The sequence below is a fragment of the Helobdella robusta genome (genome assembly GCF_000326865.2).
Source record: "Helobdella robusta unplaced genomic scaffold HELROscaffold_105, whole genome shotgun sequence".
NCBI classification, from domain to species: Eukaryota; Metazoa; Annelida; class Clitellata; order Rhynchobdellida; family Glossiphoniidae; genus Helobdella; species Helobdella robusta.
In genome coordinates, this window is record NW_008703595.1 from 91,236 (window position 1) to 111,554 (window position 20,319).

A 20,319-nucleotide genomic window follows, 5' to 3' on the forward strand; every position below is an offset into this window, starting at 1 on the left:
TAAAATTATTGAAGAAACTATATTGAAATTAGTTAAATATTTTTGCAAAAAGATAGAAGGTTTTCAGTTTAAAATAAAATTTTATTGTTTTATATCACTAAATTGGATTAGCAATCTTAGCACTCTTAGCAATCGATGAATGAATGATGTGTGATAGAAATCTACCTACATCATCCTATGTTCTATGTTTAATAAAACCACAAAGTATTCCATTTTGTATTTGTCGTCAAAAAGTGGATCGTAACCTCAACCTGGTTTGAGATGCTGTGGAAATACTATTATTTCAAAAGAATTTGAGTTATTATTTTAAAAAATGATTTTTTGACAGACATATTTTTCTTGGATCATCCAGATTCTCACTATCTGTTTAAACAGTCTCTGCTATTAAAAAATAACACAAATAATAACTTCAAATATTCAAAACATCCCCTCCTCGCTATGGCTTCTTCCCATTCAGTCACCGATAACGTATGGTGATCAATATAACATTTGCATTGTTAAAATGTTAAAGTTGGGATTATTTTTTCACAGATGAAACGTTCATTATACAGTATTGATGACATTAAGTATTCAGAAAAATGAAATGTTGATCGGGTTTTCAGTCAATAAGCTTTGCATCTTTGCCGTCTTTAAATAAAGTTATACTCTGATATTTTGATTCTCAAACATCTGGAATGTTTATTTATTTTTAACAAATTGAAAATTTATCTTGAAAGCATATAAAGATTTTGAAATACATTCCATAAAGAACTCTCATATCTTACGGAGATAGTCCATTGTTATATTTCAGATAATAGAAAGGGTTTCATTTTATCCGAACTTTTACTGTTTCAAAATTTTATTTAAAAGGTGTTAAACCATTTATTAATCATTCCATCTAATTTTGATTATAATCGTAATCAACTTCGTTACACTTATAATAAATCATTTTTTGACACACATTCAGATGAAGTTTTATTATTTATGTAAACAAATTACAATTTCTCATGTTTTAAAAATAAATGGTTTGTACAATAAAACTGTAACTTTCCAAAATTTAACTTATTGCAAAAAACTTTGGCCTGGAATAATTTAAATAATTATCTTTACAGAATGGTTATGCTATGGCCGTTAGTGATTGTGTGTGCACTTCTGATTCTATCGCGTTAGTCATATTGAATGTGGTTTAAATTGAAATCAAGTTTTTGATGATTTATATAGACAAATTAACATTATTGAAAGTTTTACCAATTTGGGAAACTGTAAAAATTTGAATTTTTGAAGATTAAAAAATGTATTTACTAAGGAATAAAGTGCATCGTATCGTAATTATTCAGATAAGACTGTGGAGTCAATTTATTGTGCAAAATGTGAGGGTTCAGCCAAAATAAAAGACCCGCTGAATGGGCAGTGCTTCAAGAAGTTTGAAATGGAGGAATGCTCCAAAGCCTGCAATGCAGTCCTGACCATCAACAAAACTGGTAGGAGTAGTTATTAGGCTGTTGAGTGTATCGTGTTGGGGTGAATTTATATGAACTTATGTATTTGATTAAAATTGTGATAATATTCCTTATGTGAAGAAAAATTTTAAAATTTATTTAAATTAATGACTGAATTTTGTTTGAAATTAGTAACAGCAAAAAAAGCACTAACCCACATTAAAGCATCTCATTATACACACACAATGTTTCACCCAACAGCATCAACCATAAACCTACAAAGAGGTTGCAAAAAGTTTGGCGCATCTAAAAACGAAGTGAAATCCCAATCCATCCGTTTTGTGAAATACTGGAAGACAGACAGAAGTAACTGCGGAAATGCTAAGGATATGTTCAAGACCGACGACATACGTGGCGAAGATTTGACCGTGTTTAAAAAGGTCGAAAAAAACTGGCCAAGTTCAAATTGCAGTAAGGATGGTCAGAAAACATCAAGTAAGAACAAAGAACGGAAAGATAAAAACAGTTCTGGCAAGGATCGAAATGAGAAAGAAAATGATAATAACCAAAATACTAGTGGCAAACAAAGAAAGAATGATAATCGTAGTTTGAGTGGTTCGGAAAGTGTTGCACGAAAGAGTGAAAATAAAGAAGAAAGAAGTGGAACAAAAAAAGATAGAAAAGTTAATAAAAGTAAAAATTATGACGGTGGAAAGTTTGGAAAAGAGCAAAATAATAAAAAAAATCAAAACAAAGGTGAAACAGAAAAAGTAAATAAGAAGATAGTAGTGAGCACTAAAAATAAAGGGAAAACTACCAAAAACGAAGGAAAAAGTGCCAAAAATGGAGTAGACAAAAGCAAAAAATATGGCGGGTATAGTGATAAAGATGACGATGGTGATAAAAATGGTGACGACAAAGGGTGGGGTCTGGGTCAAGTTGGCTGGGAGGATAAGACAGGGCAGCTTGGTGACAAGAAAAAAAAAGAAGGATATGACTTTTTCTAAAACAGAATAGGATTTTACTAACAAAATTATTTCCTGCCAGGACCATATTTTTCTATGCGCCAAAAGTTATAATACACTTAATGCGGCTATTATTCTTTGCTGGTTAAATTTGTTGACGTAAATTATTTCAGTTTATTAGATTAAATTTTGTGAATAATTCAAGATTTGCATTAAACATTTCTTAAATTTTAATTGAAATATTTTATCATAAAAAATTATTATTGGCAAAAACAGGGCTGACTACCATTTAATGAAATGATAATACTAGTGCTAAACATTGTTGGCTTAAAAGTTAAATGACAGAACAGTCTGTTATAAAAGTTGTCTACATAAAATCAGTTGAACATAGTTACCAAAATACTTTAGGTAACTTATTTATTCAATAGGTTTGTTGAAACTCATACAAAATTACGTCACATTTTTTGGATAATATCAATCTTTGCGGTTCACAAGTGTTGTTATAGCTGAATTTAAAAAAAAATTAGCATCCTTGTCACACCTACGTCGTTATTCATGCAAACTGATAAAATATTTGTTATTATGTATATATTTTTTCAATATATTATGTTGGTATATATGTATGTACGTTTGCAATATACTATGTAATTATGTTTTTATGTTTGCAATATACTATGTAATTATGTTTTTATGTTTGCAATATACTATGTAATTATGTTTTTATGTTTGCAATATACTATGTAATTATATTTTTATGCTTGCAATATACTATTTTGTTATGTTTGTGTGCATGCATTATTATGTTGGTACGTTTTATTGTGAGCACATATACCTGTACACAGTTTGCATATTCAAATCAAAGCAAGTGATGATTAAATTCCTTGTGACTAACTTAATAATAAAGTTTTAACTCCCTATAAATTAACCAGTGTGCTTGGGGCATGTACATAGAATATTTTAAATTACTAAATTATTCTTACCACGTATACATCCCTGAATACATTGATATGCATGCATGTAATGTACGGTTGTATGTATTGGTAATTTCGAATTTTGAAGCGGTAGGATTTTGTGATTTACCATTAAATGAAAAAAATGAATTAAAATTATATCTCTATGAGAGGATAATTTGCAACTTCAAACTTCAGACATGCGTTCTAATTGATTAAATTCTGTAACATGTCTTTGCCTAATGTTCTCTTGCTCTGGTTAGCTATAAAATAAAGAATAATTTTTAAAATTTGCACATTTATGTATAAGTCTCAATCTAAATTAGATATATTAATTGAACCTAAACGCGCCGTTTTACAATCGTCATCTTGTTCTCACTTCTTAACTTGTGTTAAACCACTCTTTTGCTAAATATGCATTTGCTTTTCCTGGCCCTTTTCTATGGAACTCTCTACCTCCTTCTCTGACGACTTCTCCACCACTTACGAAGTTCAGAGCGGATCTCAAGACCCATCTTTTTGCAAAATTCATTGAGGAGCGCTGTTGAACATCGCGGAAATAGCACTTTATAAACTAATTGATTGATTGGTAGATTATAAACTTTTGTTTCTTTGTGTATTTTTTGTTTGTTTTTACCTATATATCGGCCGTCGGTGTTGGTTTTTAAAATTTTGAATTTTCTTTTTATCCGGTTTATCGTTGTCTGTTTTTATTTTAGCGTTCGAATTCTGAACTTAATCGACTCAACTAACGATAACGTTACTATCCTAAAGACTTGAAGAAATGTTCTTTCACGTGGGTTTTTCATTTTGACATTTTGAGTTGCGTTTTTTTAACTAACTTTATTTTATTTAATTAATTATTTTATATGAATTATTATTGGTAAATTTCAGGTAAATTTAGACCACGAAATTCTATTGCACCCACGTTATTTTGGTCCCAACCTTCTTCAAACAGTGAAGCAGAAATTGTTCAGTGAAGTGGAAGGTACCTGCACTGGAAAGTTAGTAATACTAATTTATATAATTATAATATATTATTATATTTATTTATTTAAGCAGGACACAATTTTTTGAATTTACTAAATAATTTCATTATTTAATTTTGTTTATTTGCAATTTTATTTCTCTCATACTCAATATTTTTTAGATATATAATTTATACTCTCTTTAATAAATTAATTATAATTTTGTCCAAATTAAAGTTTTATTAATAATATATATTATTTTTTTAAAGATATGGATTTGTAGTAGCTGTGACAACCATTGATAACATTGGAGTGGGATTAATACAACCAGGTCGGGGTTTTGTCGTTTACCCTGTGAAGTATAAGGCCATTGTCTTCCGGCCCTTCAAGGGAGAAGTTCTAGAAGGGATTGTCACCCAAGTTAATAAGGTTCAATTTTTTATTCATACCAATTGTAAATGTTTGGTGTAACAATTTTTTAACTGTGATTTTGATTTAATTATAAAAAATAAAATAAGGCTGTATTTGCAAAAATATACTGTGGTGTTTTTAAAAAATATGAGTTATAATTTACTTATAATTTTGCTGGAATTATATTTTTCAGATTGGGATATTTGCAGACATTGGACCGCTTTCGTGCTTCATTTCGAAACAGGTAAAAAAGTCATTAATTATAATTTCTTATTGAGTACTTTAAATTACTCCTCCTACATCATGCCATTTATTATTATTATTATTATTATTATTATTCTGATAAATCTAACCATTCTAGTTATTAGTTTTAATTCTTATAAAACATAAAAATTTTGAAATTTTCCAGTCAATACCAGCCGACATGGAGTTTGATTCCTTATCCAATCCTCAATGCTACAAATCGAAAGATGAGGTTAAGATTTTTTTTTAATGGATTTTGAATGAATTTATTTTAATTTAGAATTAAAATTCTACTTATTATTCAATTTAATTAGTTATTCCTTAAAATTTGTTAAAAAATTTAATTTTCAGGATGCTATAATACAAGTAGACGATGAAATCCGAATAAAGATTGTCGGCACACGAGTTGATGCCAAAGAAATAGTGTGTATCTCATTTCATTTTTTTTTATTTATCATTTTACCATAAATACTGACCGCTTTATTGCCTATGGTGGTCACTTTATTGACCACTATATTGGTCACTTTATCTTTGTACTTTTTCTGATAGTGACTGTTTTATATTTACAATATTTCGATTCATTTCATTTTTATCCCAACAAATTCAATCCTGTTTCCTGTCTTGCTTTTGATTTAATTTCAATTCTCATCTATATTTTTGTTTCTTAGTTCCTGCCCTTTACATTTCTGTCTAGCTTAAGTTTTTTTTTGTTACATTTCTTCACTGTTATCCTCTTTCATTAAAAGTTTTTCTAAATTATTTTTTAGAAATTATGTATAAACTATTATTTACAAATTTTCGTGTTATAATATCTTAAATCTTAACAATTATGATATGTATCAATTTTTTTATTAGGCTTGACTGGTTGTAAGCATTTTAAACATTAATATTTTTTTTATTCTTCTCGTATTTTTATTTTTAATTTTTATACTCTTGAAACAGTTTGCTATTGGAACGTTGATGGATGATTATTTGGGTTAGTGAATTTTTCTTCATTTTTTTTTTTCATAATATATTTCATATTTTAATCTCATTATACAACATGTTGACGTTACATCAATAGCAATAACGATATGATCGTGGCTGTCAATAACATTAATATTGATGTTTTATTTTTTGTTCAGGTTTGATCAACTGACGAATTGTATCATAGTTTTTTCCTTATTTTCGCTTTTCCTTACGATTCATTGAATATTATACACTGTCAACTATAATATATAAATTTAATAAATCTCTGTGGTTAAATTTCTTCACAAAAAAAAGTCATTGTAATTCAATTTAAATGAGTTAAATAAAAATTGAAATAAAATGTGTCTTTTGTGTGGCTCTCTTTTCTAAGTATATTCTATGTATATGGTTGCACATAAGTAAATAATGAGCCAAGGAAGGCCTTTCATTTCCCTATATATGTGCAAATGCCCGTTAGCTTATGTAGAGATAAGTTGTGTGTGTGTGTGTGTGTGTGTGTGCGCGCGCGCGCGTGCGTACATGTGTTCATTTATATAAATACAAAATTTATACTCTAGATCAATCAATCAATTAGCTTATAAAGCGCTATTTCCGCGATGTTCAACAGCGCTCCTCAATGAATTTTGAAAACAGATGGGTCTTGACATCCGCTCTGAACTTCGCAAGTGATGGAGAAGTAGTCAGAGAAGTAGGTAGAGAGTTCCAGAGAAAAGGACCAGAAAAAGCAAAAGCAGATTTGGCAAAAGAGTGTTTAACACGAGTTAAGAAAAAGCGAGAAGTAGAAGACAATCGTAAACCGGGGCGTTTAGGTTCAATTAATATATTTGATAAATACTTAGGAAATAATTTAGATTGAGACTTATACATGAACGTGCAAATGTTAAAAATTCTATATTTTATAGGTAGCCAGTGATACAGATATGGAGAACAAGATATGGAGATATATGAGAAAAGAAAGGGGCACGAGCAACCAGACGAGCAGCAGAGTTAAAAGCTTTACTTAAAGGATAGAGTATAGAGTCAGGAAGACCATAGTAGAGCGAGTTACAATAATCAATCCTAGATACGACTAACGAAGTAACAAGAAGGAGAAGAGTAGGATCATTAAGAAAAGGCAAAAGTTTTTTTATTCTACGTAGATGAAAGTAAGAGCTTCTAGCAACACTATTAATCTGAGAGAGACATAGTAGAATCAAAGATAAAACCTAGACTACGAAACTTATGAGAGACATCAAGAGTTTTAGAATCAGGTAAGATAATAGGAGGAATAGTAATAGAGTGTTTAGATTTATTAAAACAAATTAATTCAAACTTAGAAGGATTAAGTTTAAGACACATAGAGTCAGACCAAGCGATAATTGAAGAAAGACATAGAGATAAATTATGAAGAACACTATTGAGATTAGATGGAGGAAAAGAAGTATAAACGTAAGAATCATCAGCATATAGTTGACTAGAGAAAAAAAAGTTATTAATAATACGAGGTAGTTCAGAAGTATAGAGTATAAATAGAAGAGGGCCAAGGATAGAACCCTGAGGTACCCCGAAAGTAAGAGTAGAGGAGTTAGAAGTAGAATTATTGAGAACAACAGAAAAAAAACGATTACAGAGAATAGTATGGTCAACAGTATCAAAAGCTGAGGAAAAGTCAAGAGCAAGAAGAAGAGTAAGATTACTATTGTCACTAGAGAGAAGGATATCATTGTGTATTTTAATGAAGTTTCAGTACTGTGAGCAGGTCTGAAACCAGATTGAGATACAGGTAGCAAAGAGTTAAAGTCTAAATAGGATGACAGTTGATTAAAAACTACTTTTTCTATTATTTTAGAGATGAAAGTAATATTAGTTACAGGTCTATAATTAGATAAAGAGGTGGGATCTAGGGATGAGTTTTTAAGAATAGGAATAACAATAGAATTCTTATAAGAAGTAGGAAATTTAGAGGTGGAAAGAGATAAATTATTAATAATCCAATCCAAACTCGAAATTTTTAGACAAAAAAGTTAACATTTCATATTTTAACTTTCCTATTTTAACTTTTCATATTTTAAATATCCATATTTTAACTTTTCATATTTTAACTTTCCATATTTTAACTTTCCACATTTTAACTTTCCATATTTTAACTTTCCATATTTTCAAATGAATGTCCATCATGGATAGAAAAGCGCGTACGTATAATAGCGTTACTACGGCAGCGTTCAGTTGACGAATATTTTAGTGGTTTATTCGCATTGGCATTGAAATTATGGAAGGTCAAATACGTTTCTTTATATTAAATTTTAATTGAAAAAAATCGGCGGTTTATTTGCAGTTGGTTTTGTGCCAGAAATCACAAAGTTGAGTTGAGAAAAGTTCTGGTTAATTAATCATTGTTTAGTTTTTCTAAATCAAAATTACCTCGAAAAGATGAAGATGAAAGCTCTCACCAAAAATATGAAGTATGAAATTAATTTTTTCAAGTGTTTATTAAATTTTCTAGATGTAGGACAGTTGAATTTCATTGTCTGATTGCTTAGCTAGCCTTAGTTAGTTAGCTGTTTTATTCAATTGCATTATAATTTTTTAATAAAATTTCAACATATTAAATATAATATTTATTCAATAAATTTATAAGTATCCTTTTAAAGTTTTTATCATCATGTGACATTGTATCACATAGATAATTGACATGATAGTCTTTTCATAAAAATTTTGATTGGTTGAAGGACATTTTAAGCATCTACTAACAATTATTTTTATTAAATTTAAAAAAAAATATTTGCGTTTTTTATTCAGTTTATTGTGCTCACTGCTAACTAATAGATCAATAAGAGAAAAATATGGACTGTCAGTCTTAAAAAACATACCACTGATTAAGAAAGCTGCAGAGAATAGAATTAATATTCATCAATTATATTACAAAAATACTTCTCTCCTGAAATTTTTAGAAGATTTTTCAACATCTCTTGATAATAAAATTGTTATAGATGATAAATTGAGTGGTTCCTTAGTAGAAACTCTTGGTTATGTGCCAGATATGTTAGGTAGCTACGTTTTTTAAATTAATTTGGTTGAGTCATGCTTATTGCTATTTTGCTTTTGATTCAATCTAGCCACATTTTCCATTCCAAAAATGAATCATTCTAAAGAAAAGTTTTTGTCTTCAGAAAGGTTACCAGTAAAAGTAATTTGTGATACTGTTAGATATCACGGCAACGTGGGAACAATGCTGAAAACTTTTTTTTACCTGAACTGCCAAGAATTTATTCTCACCAAAGGTAAAAATGTTAACAACTCATTTTAGAGATTTTTTTATTATGCTTTAAATTAAATTTTGGCCTTTTCAAAAGTTTTAATAAGCCTTAAGATGGTTTACGTTAATGCTTGATAATTTCAATCACCCAAATTATTTTTAATACCAAAGGATCTGTTGACATTTGGAATCCAAAAACGTTGGAAGCCTCTGATGGTTGTCAACTATTTCATCACAATTACATCACAACAGAACAATCTTGGCATGACATTAATCATCTTATACCTCGTGATGCTTTAGTATTCTATGCAGAATCCGAAAAATTGTCGCAGCATAAAAATTTTCTTGAATACAAAAACCTGGATTGTGTACTTTCATGTAGGAAAAATATTGTACTTATTATTGGAGGTGAAACTGAAGGGGTGAGTAATGAAGCAAAAGACTTCTGCTCATCAAGGAATGGGCATGCAGTGTTCATTCCAATGAGAAAGGAGGTGGAGAGTTTAAATGGAGGAGTGGCTGCCAGTATCCTGCTGTTTGAGATGGCAAGGATATTGAAAAAAAATATTGAAATATAGGCGCTTTTTAACAACTTATGACGATTTTTAGTCAATTTTTATTGTCAACCATACGATTATGACATTACCATTATATTAGTTAAAAAAAAATTAGACTGAGGTTGGGGCATGCGCATTTAACACCCATAATGTATCATCAATTTTGCCCAACTCGTCTTATTGTTCACTTCAGTTGGTTTTCAGTATTGTTGCTTTTCTTATTACTTCCATCGTTATTACTTCAGTCTTTTCCTTTCTGTTTTTTTTTATTTTCACATTTTCAGGTGCCTTCTTTTTGTGTTTTTACCTGATCTTTGCATTATTTTGTTCGATTAACGCGTTTATTTTCAAAAGTTGCTACTGATCAGTTGTTGACGGTTTTGTAACATTTATTTTTTACAATTTTTGCTGTTTCTCGAATGCTGCATCTAGAATGTTTCCACATCATAGCTGGTTGTAAGATTTTATGTTTTAAGATTTTATATTCGAGCTCATTTTTTGTTTTTTCAAACTTTTCCTTCATCATGTCTGCGTTAATTAGCCGTGTTAATTTTGTCACTTGGTTAATTTTTTTCATCTCCCTGAGATTGTACGCTAAATGATGATCGAATCCAGTAACCACTATCCATGGTGTCTAGATGATTACCCTCTACAGCTTCCTTCTTCAAAAATCTTAAAAATTATTTTTTTTTTTTTCTAAGAAATATATTTGGCAATCATTAGTTCTAAAACTTTTAAAATTTGTGGTTGTATAAATTCCTGTGAAAATATAGACGTAGGTATTTTATTTTTGCTTCGATTTTCAGAAAATTTAGAAAGAGTGTCTGTGTTAATATTTTTTTATTTTTGTTCATTTAAAACATGTTAAAAATATTTTAAAAAATAAGAAAGAATTAATTCATGGGTGTGTGTGCTTGTGTTGCATTAATTAACACGGGCTTATTATATTTATGTCGACGTATATAATTTGCCAATAACAACAGCATCTTCATATTATTTACATTTAAAAAAAAACCTATCACCACACCAGGTATTCATGAATAACTTTGCTAAAAAAGAGTTGAAAACTTCAACTGACAATTTTGTTAAAAAAATATGGCAAAATTAAATCAAAAGAATGAATATTTGTTTGTAAATTCAATGAAAAAAAACATCAACTGATCTGAAACAAGAAAACGGCCGAATGTTGTCACTCAACTTCAACCGGATAATATTAAATGAAACGAATAAATAAACGCACACAAATACAACACATACTTCTCCAAAAACACAATACATACTTCTCCAAAAATACAGTACAAACTTTTCCAAAAACACAACACAAACTTCTCCAAAAACACTCGTGTTTAGCTTTACAAAATATAAATCACGACAATTAGTAAATCTACAGTGGTTTGTACACGACTTAAGCAGCTGTTACATAATTCGATGAAAGGCTGGCATTATAAATTAGCACATAATTACGCAGTGTTGAAGTTAAAATTAATATTACTACAACATATGCATTTATTGCGATAATTAAGGTTTTAAATTTAACTGCAAATTGTACAAGAAATCGATATTGCGGTCATTCATATATACATATGTATCACGTAGCAAGATGTTAGTTCTGTATAAAGGAGTCTAAGCCTATGAGCACTGAGAATCGGGCGAGTTTTTATCCGGTCAAAAAATTTTAAATTTCATAAATTAATGATGCAGTATGTTATGTACGTATGAAATAAAAACAACAAAATAATAAATTTCTTAACCAATCAGTTATGTCATTAAATGGTTACTCAAAGGATAAAATAAAAATTCAGCCAATCAACAATTTAACTATCCAAGCACTCCACTGATAAAAAAAACACTCAACCAGCTAACCAGTCAACACACTAACCAATCAACTAACTATCTAACTAATCTACAACCACAAATTTCTTGTACGAATAGGACGAAGGAATGTTCTTGACCCTGAATTGACAGCGCCTGCCATAAAATGGAGGTTCACATGTACAGTAGAATGTTTCTTCGAATGACTGACACTCGCCATCATTTTTGCATGGTCTTGAGGCACAATGATCTAATCAAGCATTCATGGATGCTTGTGAATGTGTACTTACTTCATTATAAAACACACACATAAATAAATAAATACACACATAAATATATAAATAAATAACCCACACATACACATCACACACGCATACACACACACGCATGCACAACGCACACACACGCATACACAACACACACACACGCATACACAACACACTCACGCATACACACACACACATACAGGCACACCAGGTCAAATCATTATTATTGAATCTCAAATCAACATAGCATAATTAAAAAATAAAATAACGTGCAGATTTGTAGACAACAACTTTCATTTAGCATGCAATTACTCGTATGAGCTACAAACAAAAACGAGTCAAAAATACACACACACACACACACACACACACACGTAAAAACAACGCGCACACACATGCACTGCACATATAGATTCGCCTACACTTGCATTGTAACTATAGTTTACGCTTGCTCATGGTTCAACAATCTATTTGCAAAGAGTAATGACCCATTAGTTGATCGATGTGTATTGCAATGTTAACGATTCACGTTGTATTTGTAATAGAGTTTTGATACACAACCAGATTTAATTTAATTTGTTTACCAGTTAATTAATTCAAATAAATTTCTTTACCAGCTGATTCACAATTTTTCCCTGTGTAACCAAACGGGCAGGCGCAATGGTAGATGACGTCATCATCGTTTCGGCACTCACCGTCATTCAAACAGGGCCTCATCTCCGAACAATAATCTGAAAATTCATCATCCTAAATGATTACATCAGCAACTGACAATGAAACAATTATATTTTACGTCAGCCATAGTATAGTATTGAATGAATGTACACATCTGCATGTCACCATCTTATCGTAAACCTCGTCTAGAGAACATCTGAAAAATGCTTAAGATCTTAAGACCATCGTAATCCATAATCGCCATGGTGATGCACTTAAAGACGACTTCGTTTATCCATAATAATGAAGAAACAAAAAAAAGTTATTATGAAATATCATCGAGAAATATTTAATTACGAAAAAAAAAACTCATTTTTTCAGAAGTCTTTCTTCGTTATTTAGCACAGGTGTCAAAACAACAAACACACAACTTACTGGTAGGTCAACGCGTCACATAAAATGCATGCAGTGGGTGGGAATTAACTCACTGCATCGGCAGCACCAGGCAACATACTCACTACACCATCGGGCTATCCATTCATACCCACTATACCTTCGGGCTGTCCATTCACCATACCCACTACACCAATCATATTGTATTATAAACTACGTAAAAAAAATAATGACTTTGACGATGAGTGCATCATAAAACATATTGAAAGCATACTTGCCTTTAATTTGGCAGTTCTTTCCTCGGAATGGCTTTGGACACTGGCAGAAGAAATCCTTATCCAAAGAAAGGCAAGCACCGGCGTTCAGACAGGGATTCGACAGACAATAATCTACATTCATCCAGTCATTGTGAAATGCCATATATATTTCACAATTATACTGAAAGATTTTTATATCTATTCATTGTAGTTATCACATTTACTACCTATCAAAATAGCATTTTTTAGCTAAACAACATAGAGCGCCAGAAACAGTGAGATAGCATGCAGACAGTTCTCGCTCAACTGCAAGAACGCTTCAAATTCCTATCCACAATGATACGGTATTTGTTGTCGTGTACATGTATAAGATATATAAAAAGATAAATAAGATGTACAATTTAAGTGCCCAATGGTCTTAGACAGTTGTAAGATCAGCAAAAATTAAGTTTTTCATAAGTTCAAACATTGAGATGAATTAATTCTTCTAAAGTTGGCGCATGTTAAGTGCTCTGCTGTGTAAAACATTTGAAAGATCACTACGAACCGATATATTGACAGCTTTCGCCGGCATAGGAACCTGCACATTTGCACACATACCCACTGGCACTATCTCTACACATACCTCCATTTTGGCACGGTTGTAACCTCTCACACTGCCCTGAATTGAATAGCAGGTCCACATTTTCATATGAAAAGATTAATCCAATATGCTGATTAACTCACTTTCCATCTCGCAGTTGAGTCCGTATGTGTTTTCCGGACATAAGCATGAATAATTCTGAGCAGTTTTTACGCACTCTCCTCCATTAACACAGGGGTTTGTATCATTGAGGCACCATTCTTTCTCTAAAATTGGAAAAATTAACAAAATATGAAAAAGTAAATAAATTTATTTATCACTAAAAAATGGTTTAGATGAATGTAATTGGAAAATTTGAAAATGTGAAACAACAATTCCTAGATAAAAATTGAATGGTGGAACTAATTGGCACACTTGTTTGGCAGTGTTTTCCAGAGTAAGGCAGTTTACAGTGACACATATAAAATCCTGAAGGCACCGTTTGACAAGCTGCATCGTTCAAACATGGACTTGGTCGCTTATTGCACTCGTTTTGATCTATCAAATTTGTGAGAAGAACGCTGAAAATTGTATTCTACTATTGACGTAAACTGGAGATAAAATTTTGACTTCATCTTACTTCCAATGAGATTGGAGATTGTGATTCTAGATGAATATTCTCCGCCTGGATATCTCTCAAACAGAATTGAACACGGAACGGCCATCCTATCCATTGGCCTCCACACCAAATTAGACCTCATCTGATTTTCATCGACCGTCATGCCATAGCTGTGGTACACCGACGATGGAAATGCCGATGTTCGTGACGCGTGGAATGTAATTCGAGATTTCTCTCCTGCTGCTATCTGCAACAAAATTGCATGGCGGATTTTTTCGTTACTTCAAATATTTGGTTATATAAATCGATGATTACCTCAATTGTGTGCGAGTGATCTGAAAACTCTAAAAGACAGTTGACTCTTTCTTCATGTAGCAGAGATATTGTGATGTTGGTTGTAGATGCATGTATCATGACTGGAGCTTTTGGTAACATATGGTAATCATTTAATAAATTTTGCATAGTAAATAAAGAAAAAATCAATCGTTTGTTTATTCTCTCCACATCAACTTAAGTTACCTCTTGGCAGAAAATAAATTAGAAAATTTCTATTACCTTTACAAATGCGATCAAATATGTAAGATAGAATGTCAGATTCCTTTAGATCTTCTGACCACACCAAATGATTGCCAAACATTCCACTGCCATTGATGACAATTCCATTTGTTACTAAAATCATTGTTATTCCTTCTTTTTTTAGTTTTATAACAGCTTCTTTAGTTTCATTTACGCAATTGAATACTCCAGATGAGAATACAATAACAATTTTCGGTTTTAGTAGATTGAGGCGGTCGTCATTAAAGAGGTTTTGGTCTAGTATGTGTTCAAGTGCTGTGTGCATGTTCTGCAGTCCTGTTGATGTTTAAGTTTTATTTTCATCCTAGGGCTACGCGCCCTGAGCTAATCAGAGTTTAGCCGCGTGATGGTCTAATGGTTAAGGTCGCCTGGTGCTGTTTCACAGTAACCGGGTTCGAATGTGAAAAGATATATTTAGTAGATGAATTTTATCATAAACAGGCTTCGCAAACAAACATTTAGAACTGATATTTTGAATTTTAAAATTTTTGAAAATGTATAAAATGAGTGGGCTATAAAATTTTACACTGAAACTAGCAAAAAAACCAAAACAATAACATCAAAAAACAATGACAACAACAACAAAACCACAACAACACCAGCGAAAATAATAACAAACTACCTCCATTTTGAAATTTGACATAATCTAACAGACAGCTCAATGGTCTAGAGAATTCACCAAGTTTAATAACTTCAGTGACATCATCACTGAATTGAAGGAGCGCATATCTACTCGTTGCAACTGGTGTCGATCCAAAATTCAATTCAGATGTTATTGAATGGATGAGTTTCAAGTTTTTTGAAAATTGAACATTTTGAGATGAACCATCGATGAGAAAAATTATATCAACGTAGATATCACATTCTGTGTAGATTATAAAAATAATATTTAAAAAATTTTTGTTCTAAATAAATCAATAATGAATACAAGTGAAAAGGTATCTAGAGTAGTAAATGTTTAAGTCATTTTAAAATTTAGGAGCAATTAAAACAGCATCTATTGCTTTATGCAAACTTTTTTCAAATGTTTATTTTGAAAATGATTGTTTCAAATCAAATATCAGGCATTTCAAAGTCTATCATGGATAAAAATTATAAATTGGAGTAATTATTCCTAAAATCATACTACAGCAAACATTTCATCATTGTTGAATTCATTTTACTTTTTGAAGAATTATCGAACTGTCTGATGAAATAACTGGGTGATGTTCCATTAGTGAAATGTTTGGACCAGAAGTCAGCCTGGTCAGTTAAACTTTCTGGAATGTTCTGCTGCTTGTTGATGTGAATCAGGATTCTGGCTGCCAAACCATTGACCAGTGGTTTATTTAAATCTTCGAATGTGATTAACAGCCACTCAATAGAAAAAAAGACTTCTATACCATTGAGGATGTGTAAGAACTCATGTTTTTGAAGTTCATCTTGGGTATTTTTCAATTGTGCACTTGAAATCTAATTTGAAAAAAAATAAAAACATAATAAATAATAACAATTCATCATGCATAACTGCTGTGCATTTAACTAACAATATGTAGCATAAAGTAAAAAAAATATATTTATAATAGTATTAGTTTAAAATTCAAACCTGCCAAATCCCAGTTTTAATCGAATTGAACATTCCATCCACTTCACCAAACTTTGACTCAACATAAGCTAATCTCTTCAGGAACAACTTATCATCAGGGAACAACCTGGATGCTTCAATCACGGCAATGACGCTGTCAACGATGTCGGGGCCAGTTTGGAAGCTCGTCAACGTCATATCAACGTTATTCCCTCCTTCCAGATGATGTGTCATCAAAGACAACAGACAGACTGACAACAGCATCCTTCGCGTCATTAAGACTGATTGCTATTCTTTTCTATCTTTTCATCTCATTTCAATTGTAATAACTGTTTCAAAATTTTAAAATGAAAACCAAAGTCCAAAATCATTGAAAAACTACTACTTTAACTAAAATACTTAACCCAGGCTAATCAACCAAATAGAGTGCAACAAAGTGAGTACAGTCAATAAAATGAAAATAATTCAGAAAAACAAATTTTCAAAATTGTCCAAACAACCAAAAATTTTAACGAAGGCGACGAAGTTGAAACAAGTTTTTTAAAAAATTCGTCTACTTTGGCGTCGGCTCGATTTTTAAAAAAAGGTTTCACCAAAGACCAAACTTCAAAACAAATTAAATTAATTTATTAGCATTTATTGAAGATAGGTTCAATTCGTTTGTTAGATATACAACATGAAAACAAAATTGAAATGAAGTTTGCCAATCTAACACCCATTGGCCACATGCTGCGATGATAATGAGCTATATGTGACTGACAGACAATATTTGTTATAATATTTATAGTAGTAATGTAGTAACGTGTGAAATACTGAGTACAAGTATGAGTGTGTACTTAAAGTAGTACAATAATGTGAAATACTTAAAACATACAATGTTTGAAGATAGTTTGAATTTGTGTATTGAAATTGATTATTGAAACGCAATGTACGTACATACGTACAGATACAACTTGATATAAAATTGAAATGAAGATTTACAATTTTATTTTGAGCAAACACGTGTTGGTCTGCCACATGATGCAATGCTTATGAGCCATATGTGACTATGTTTGCGGTGCAACTTTTAGCAGAGCAGGTCGTTTTACATGGGGCCAGTGTGGGGGGGGTCCAGATCTCGTCAAACAATTAAAAAGGTATTATTTATACGTGCCAGCATTTGGATTTTCAAAAAGCAAGGTATATATATATATACATATATATATATATATATATATATATATATATATATAATTTTGGGATGGGGTTTTCAGCTATGAAGATTTTATTGAAAATTTTTGCTCACTTCGCGTTAATTAACTTTTTAATAATACATTCAACGATATGGAATTGTTAGCCAGCTAAATTATTTCACTAGTTCTCAATAAATACGATTTAAAACAATTCCATATAGTTGAGTGTATTTTTAAAAAGTTAATTAACGCGAAGTGGGCAAAAATATTTAATGAAATCAGCATATATATATATACATATATAGGGTTAAGGCTGTCAGACATGCAATTATTAATGAAAATTATAGCATATAAATAGGAAGTTAACTAACGCCGAACAAGCTGTGATTTTCATCAATAATTGCATATATATATATATATATATATATATATATATATATATATATATATATATATATAAATCGGTGTTGGTGCCCTTGTGTTCTCACAATTCATTAAATTGCTATCTCAATATTTCACTATTTGTTTTAGATGCTAAAGTAGGACAAACGTTACGCCCAATTCTGAAAGGGTTGGCAACTATGACGTATTAACTAGGTTCAAATGGATTTATGTTGGTTGAACACTCGAAAATATAACATCAGTTTTAAACTCATGTCAAAAACATAATAAATTTTAAGTGTTAACAGGAGCTCATTTCCACACTTTATTTATTATATAGTAAAAACAAGCTACAAACGTGCAATTTTCCGATTCTAAATAATGGGGCTGCTTGTAATTCAGCATGTTGCTGAAAACATACCATCAAAAGACAGGCGTTAATGATATTGATTGATGTAAAGTGCATCATTTTTTGTTCTAGTATTCCACATTGTAGACTTGTTATCAAGTTGTGTTCAGGCCGAATTCGTGCGCTAATGTTTTGTGCGTATCTTTATTAAATGGCATATAGGACTTCTTCCCTGTGTAGTTTGCACTTTGGTCTAAAAGTGTTGTTTGCATTAGAATACGATACGACTCTGTCTATTTATCATTTAGCAAACTATAAATATTTGCCCACAAAATCAACTAACTATCTATGTATCTATATATGAAATAACGTGTGACATTACTACACGTACATCAAGCTGCGATGTACGTAGATTTGCATCATGCATTAGTTTCAACATTTAAATAAGGATGTTTGTGCATTTCTGTGTTTTCAAGTTTTTAATTTGCATTAACAACACACACACACACACAAACAAACAAACACAAAACTAGAAAGATAAGTTAATTTCATTCATATTGTTCTTCTTTTTTAGCTTGTTACAGCTTGTTGTTTATTTGGAATGGGAAATAAGAGATTTATTAATAATAATTCCGTCCAACTGTATTTATAATATTAAACGAACACCGGTTTCAACATCATTCTTGTTTATAATAATAACTATATAATATAACTATATAATATAATAATATAACTATATAATAACTTAATTAACTGTGTAGTATGCATGATGGTGATTATTTTTACTTTAAAATTTTTTCTGTCTGAAACTTTCTTACGAAAATCTTGACGAAATGATAATGATGGTGATATTGCTGATGATGATTTGCAACTTGATCATATTCCAATAATGTAATTAATTTAATTATTTTTATAATTAATTAAATTGATTATGATTTGTGTACCAATTAAGAAATAAAAATAGTAATTAAGGATTTAATTTTTTATTTTTAATCTTCGAAGGGCATGCGAGGGCTAGTCAAAGGCTTTGGACCCTATATTATTTTTTTAAATTTTTAAATGTAAAAAATCATTTTACTGTTGTCACACACGCACACACGCACACACACACACACACGCGCGCACAAACACTAATAAAACTCCCAATCCTGATAATACTAAAGCGAAACATTAATTACATTACATTATTATAAATGTGAGCATGTCAAGAAAATAAAATTTTAACGCATTTTTAATAAGGAATAATTTGTTTTTAAAATAACATTAAAAAATTCATCAACGCTTACTTCTGGTTTAAGTATCTAAAAACACCAACAAGAGTAACAAAATCGTAAATGAAATGTACAATGAGACTGTTGTTACAATACAAAGCCTCTGTTACATGTGGCCGTTCACATAACTCTGAAGATTTAACCTAAACATTGTTTGATCATATAAATATGGCATATATATTCACATATATATAACATTATAATACATACATATAACACATGTTACAGAATATATATATATAAATTATGTTATAAATAAATATATACATATATTTATATATGTTAGTAATAGACCATAATTTTTACAAAATTCTATAAATTCTAACGAATGTCTATTGTAATATATATATATATATATATATATATATATATATATATATATATATATATATATATATATACATATATTATGATAAAATCTACCGAATTTTTAGCTTTAGAAAGTTTACGATTGAACTTTTCAATGTTTATAACAATAATTTTGTAATTATTTTCCAATTTATTAAAATTGATTAGAAAATCGTCAATGTTCATGGAGAAGCGTATATGGGCCACATTTAGATTTTATTCATCTTCTAGGAATATTTTAAGGTTTTACAATTCTCTGTGTGTGCAAAGTTCGTTTATTAATAAACTGACAGGACAAAACAGACCTTAAAAAAAGATATCGAATCGATGCTAAAACTGGATATATTATAATGTGAATGAGCCAGGTTGGCAGTCAGGT

At 30.5% G+C, this 20,319-nt stretch overlaps 3 protein-coding genes across 3 annotated transcripts; 2 read left to right on the forward strand and 1 right to left on the reverse strand.

Moving 5' to 3' along the window:
* The first annotated feature begins 3,952 nt into the window (after positions 1–3,952).
* On the forward strand, positions 3,953–6,264 carry HELRODRAFT_104718 (hypothetical protein). Its single transcript, XM_009012384.1, has 8 exons — positions 3,953–4,129; positions 4,228–4,337; positions 4,571–4,730; positions 4,906–4,956; positions 5,122–5,187; positions 5,307–5,378; positions 5,898–5,931; positions 6,080–6,264. Exons 1-8 carry the CDS (start codon positions 4,118–4,120, stop codon positions 6,091–6,093), a joined length of 519 nt encoding a protein of 172 aa, XP_009010632.1. The 5' UTR covers positions 3,953–4,117; the 3' UTR covers positions 6,094–6,264.
* Positions 6,265–9,039: 2,775 nt separating this feature from the next.
* On the forward strand, positions 9,040–9,737 carry HELRODRAFT_183356 (hypothetical protein; the record flags this gene model as incomplete). The annotated part of the gene is made up of 2 exons (XM_009012385.1): positions 9,040–9,184; positions 9,331–9,737. 2 exons carry the CDS (start codon positions 9,040–9,042, stop codon positions 9,735–9,737), a joined length of 552 nt encoding a protein of 183 aa, XP_009010633.1.
* Positions 9,738–11,698: 1,961 nt separating this feature from the next.
* Positions 11,699–14,189, reverse strand: HELRODRAFT_124998 (hypothetical protein; the record flags this gene model as incomplete). Its single annotated transcript, XM_009012386.1, has 5 exons — positions 11,699–11,762; positions 13,101–13,230; positions 13,646–13,759; positions 13,825–13,945; positions 14,094–14,189. Coding segments are annotated over 5 exons (525 nt in total), but the record flags the coding sequence as incomplete, so codon positions are not given.
* Positions 14,190–20,319: the final 6,130 nt, after the last annotated feature.

Excerpts from the sequence above, each read along its gene's own strand:
- HELRODRAFT_104718 (XM_009012384.1), top strand. Across the intron at positions 4,957-5,121 it reads CGTGCTTCATTTCGAAACAG|TCAATACCAGCCGACATGGA; the intron begins GTAAAAAAGTCA and ends GAAATTTTCCAG. Across the intron at positions 5,188-5,306 it reads GCTACAAATCGAAAGATGAG|GATGCTATAATACAAGTAGA; the intron begins GTTAAGATTTTT and ends TTTAATTTTCAG.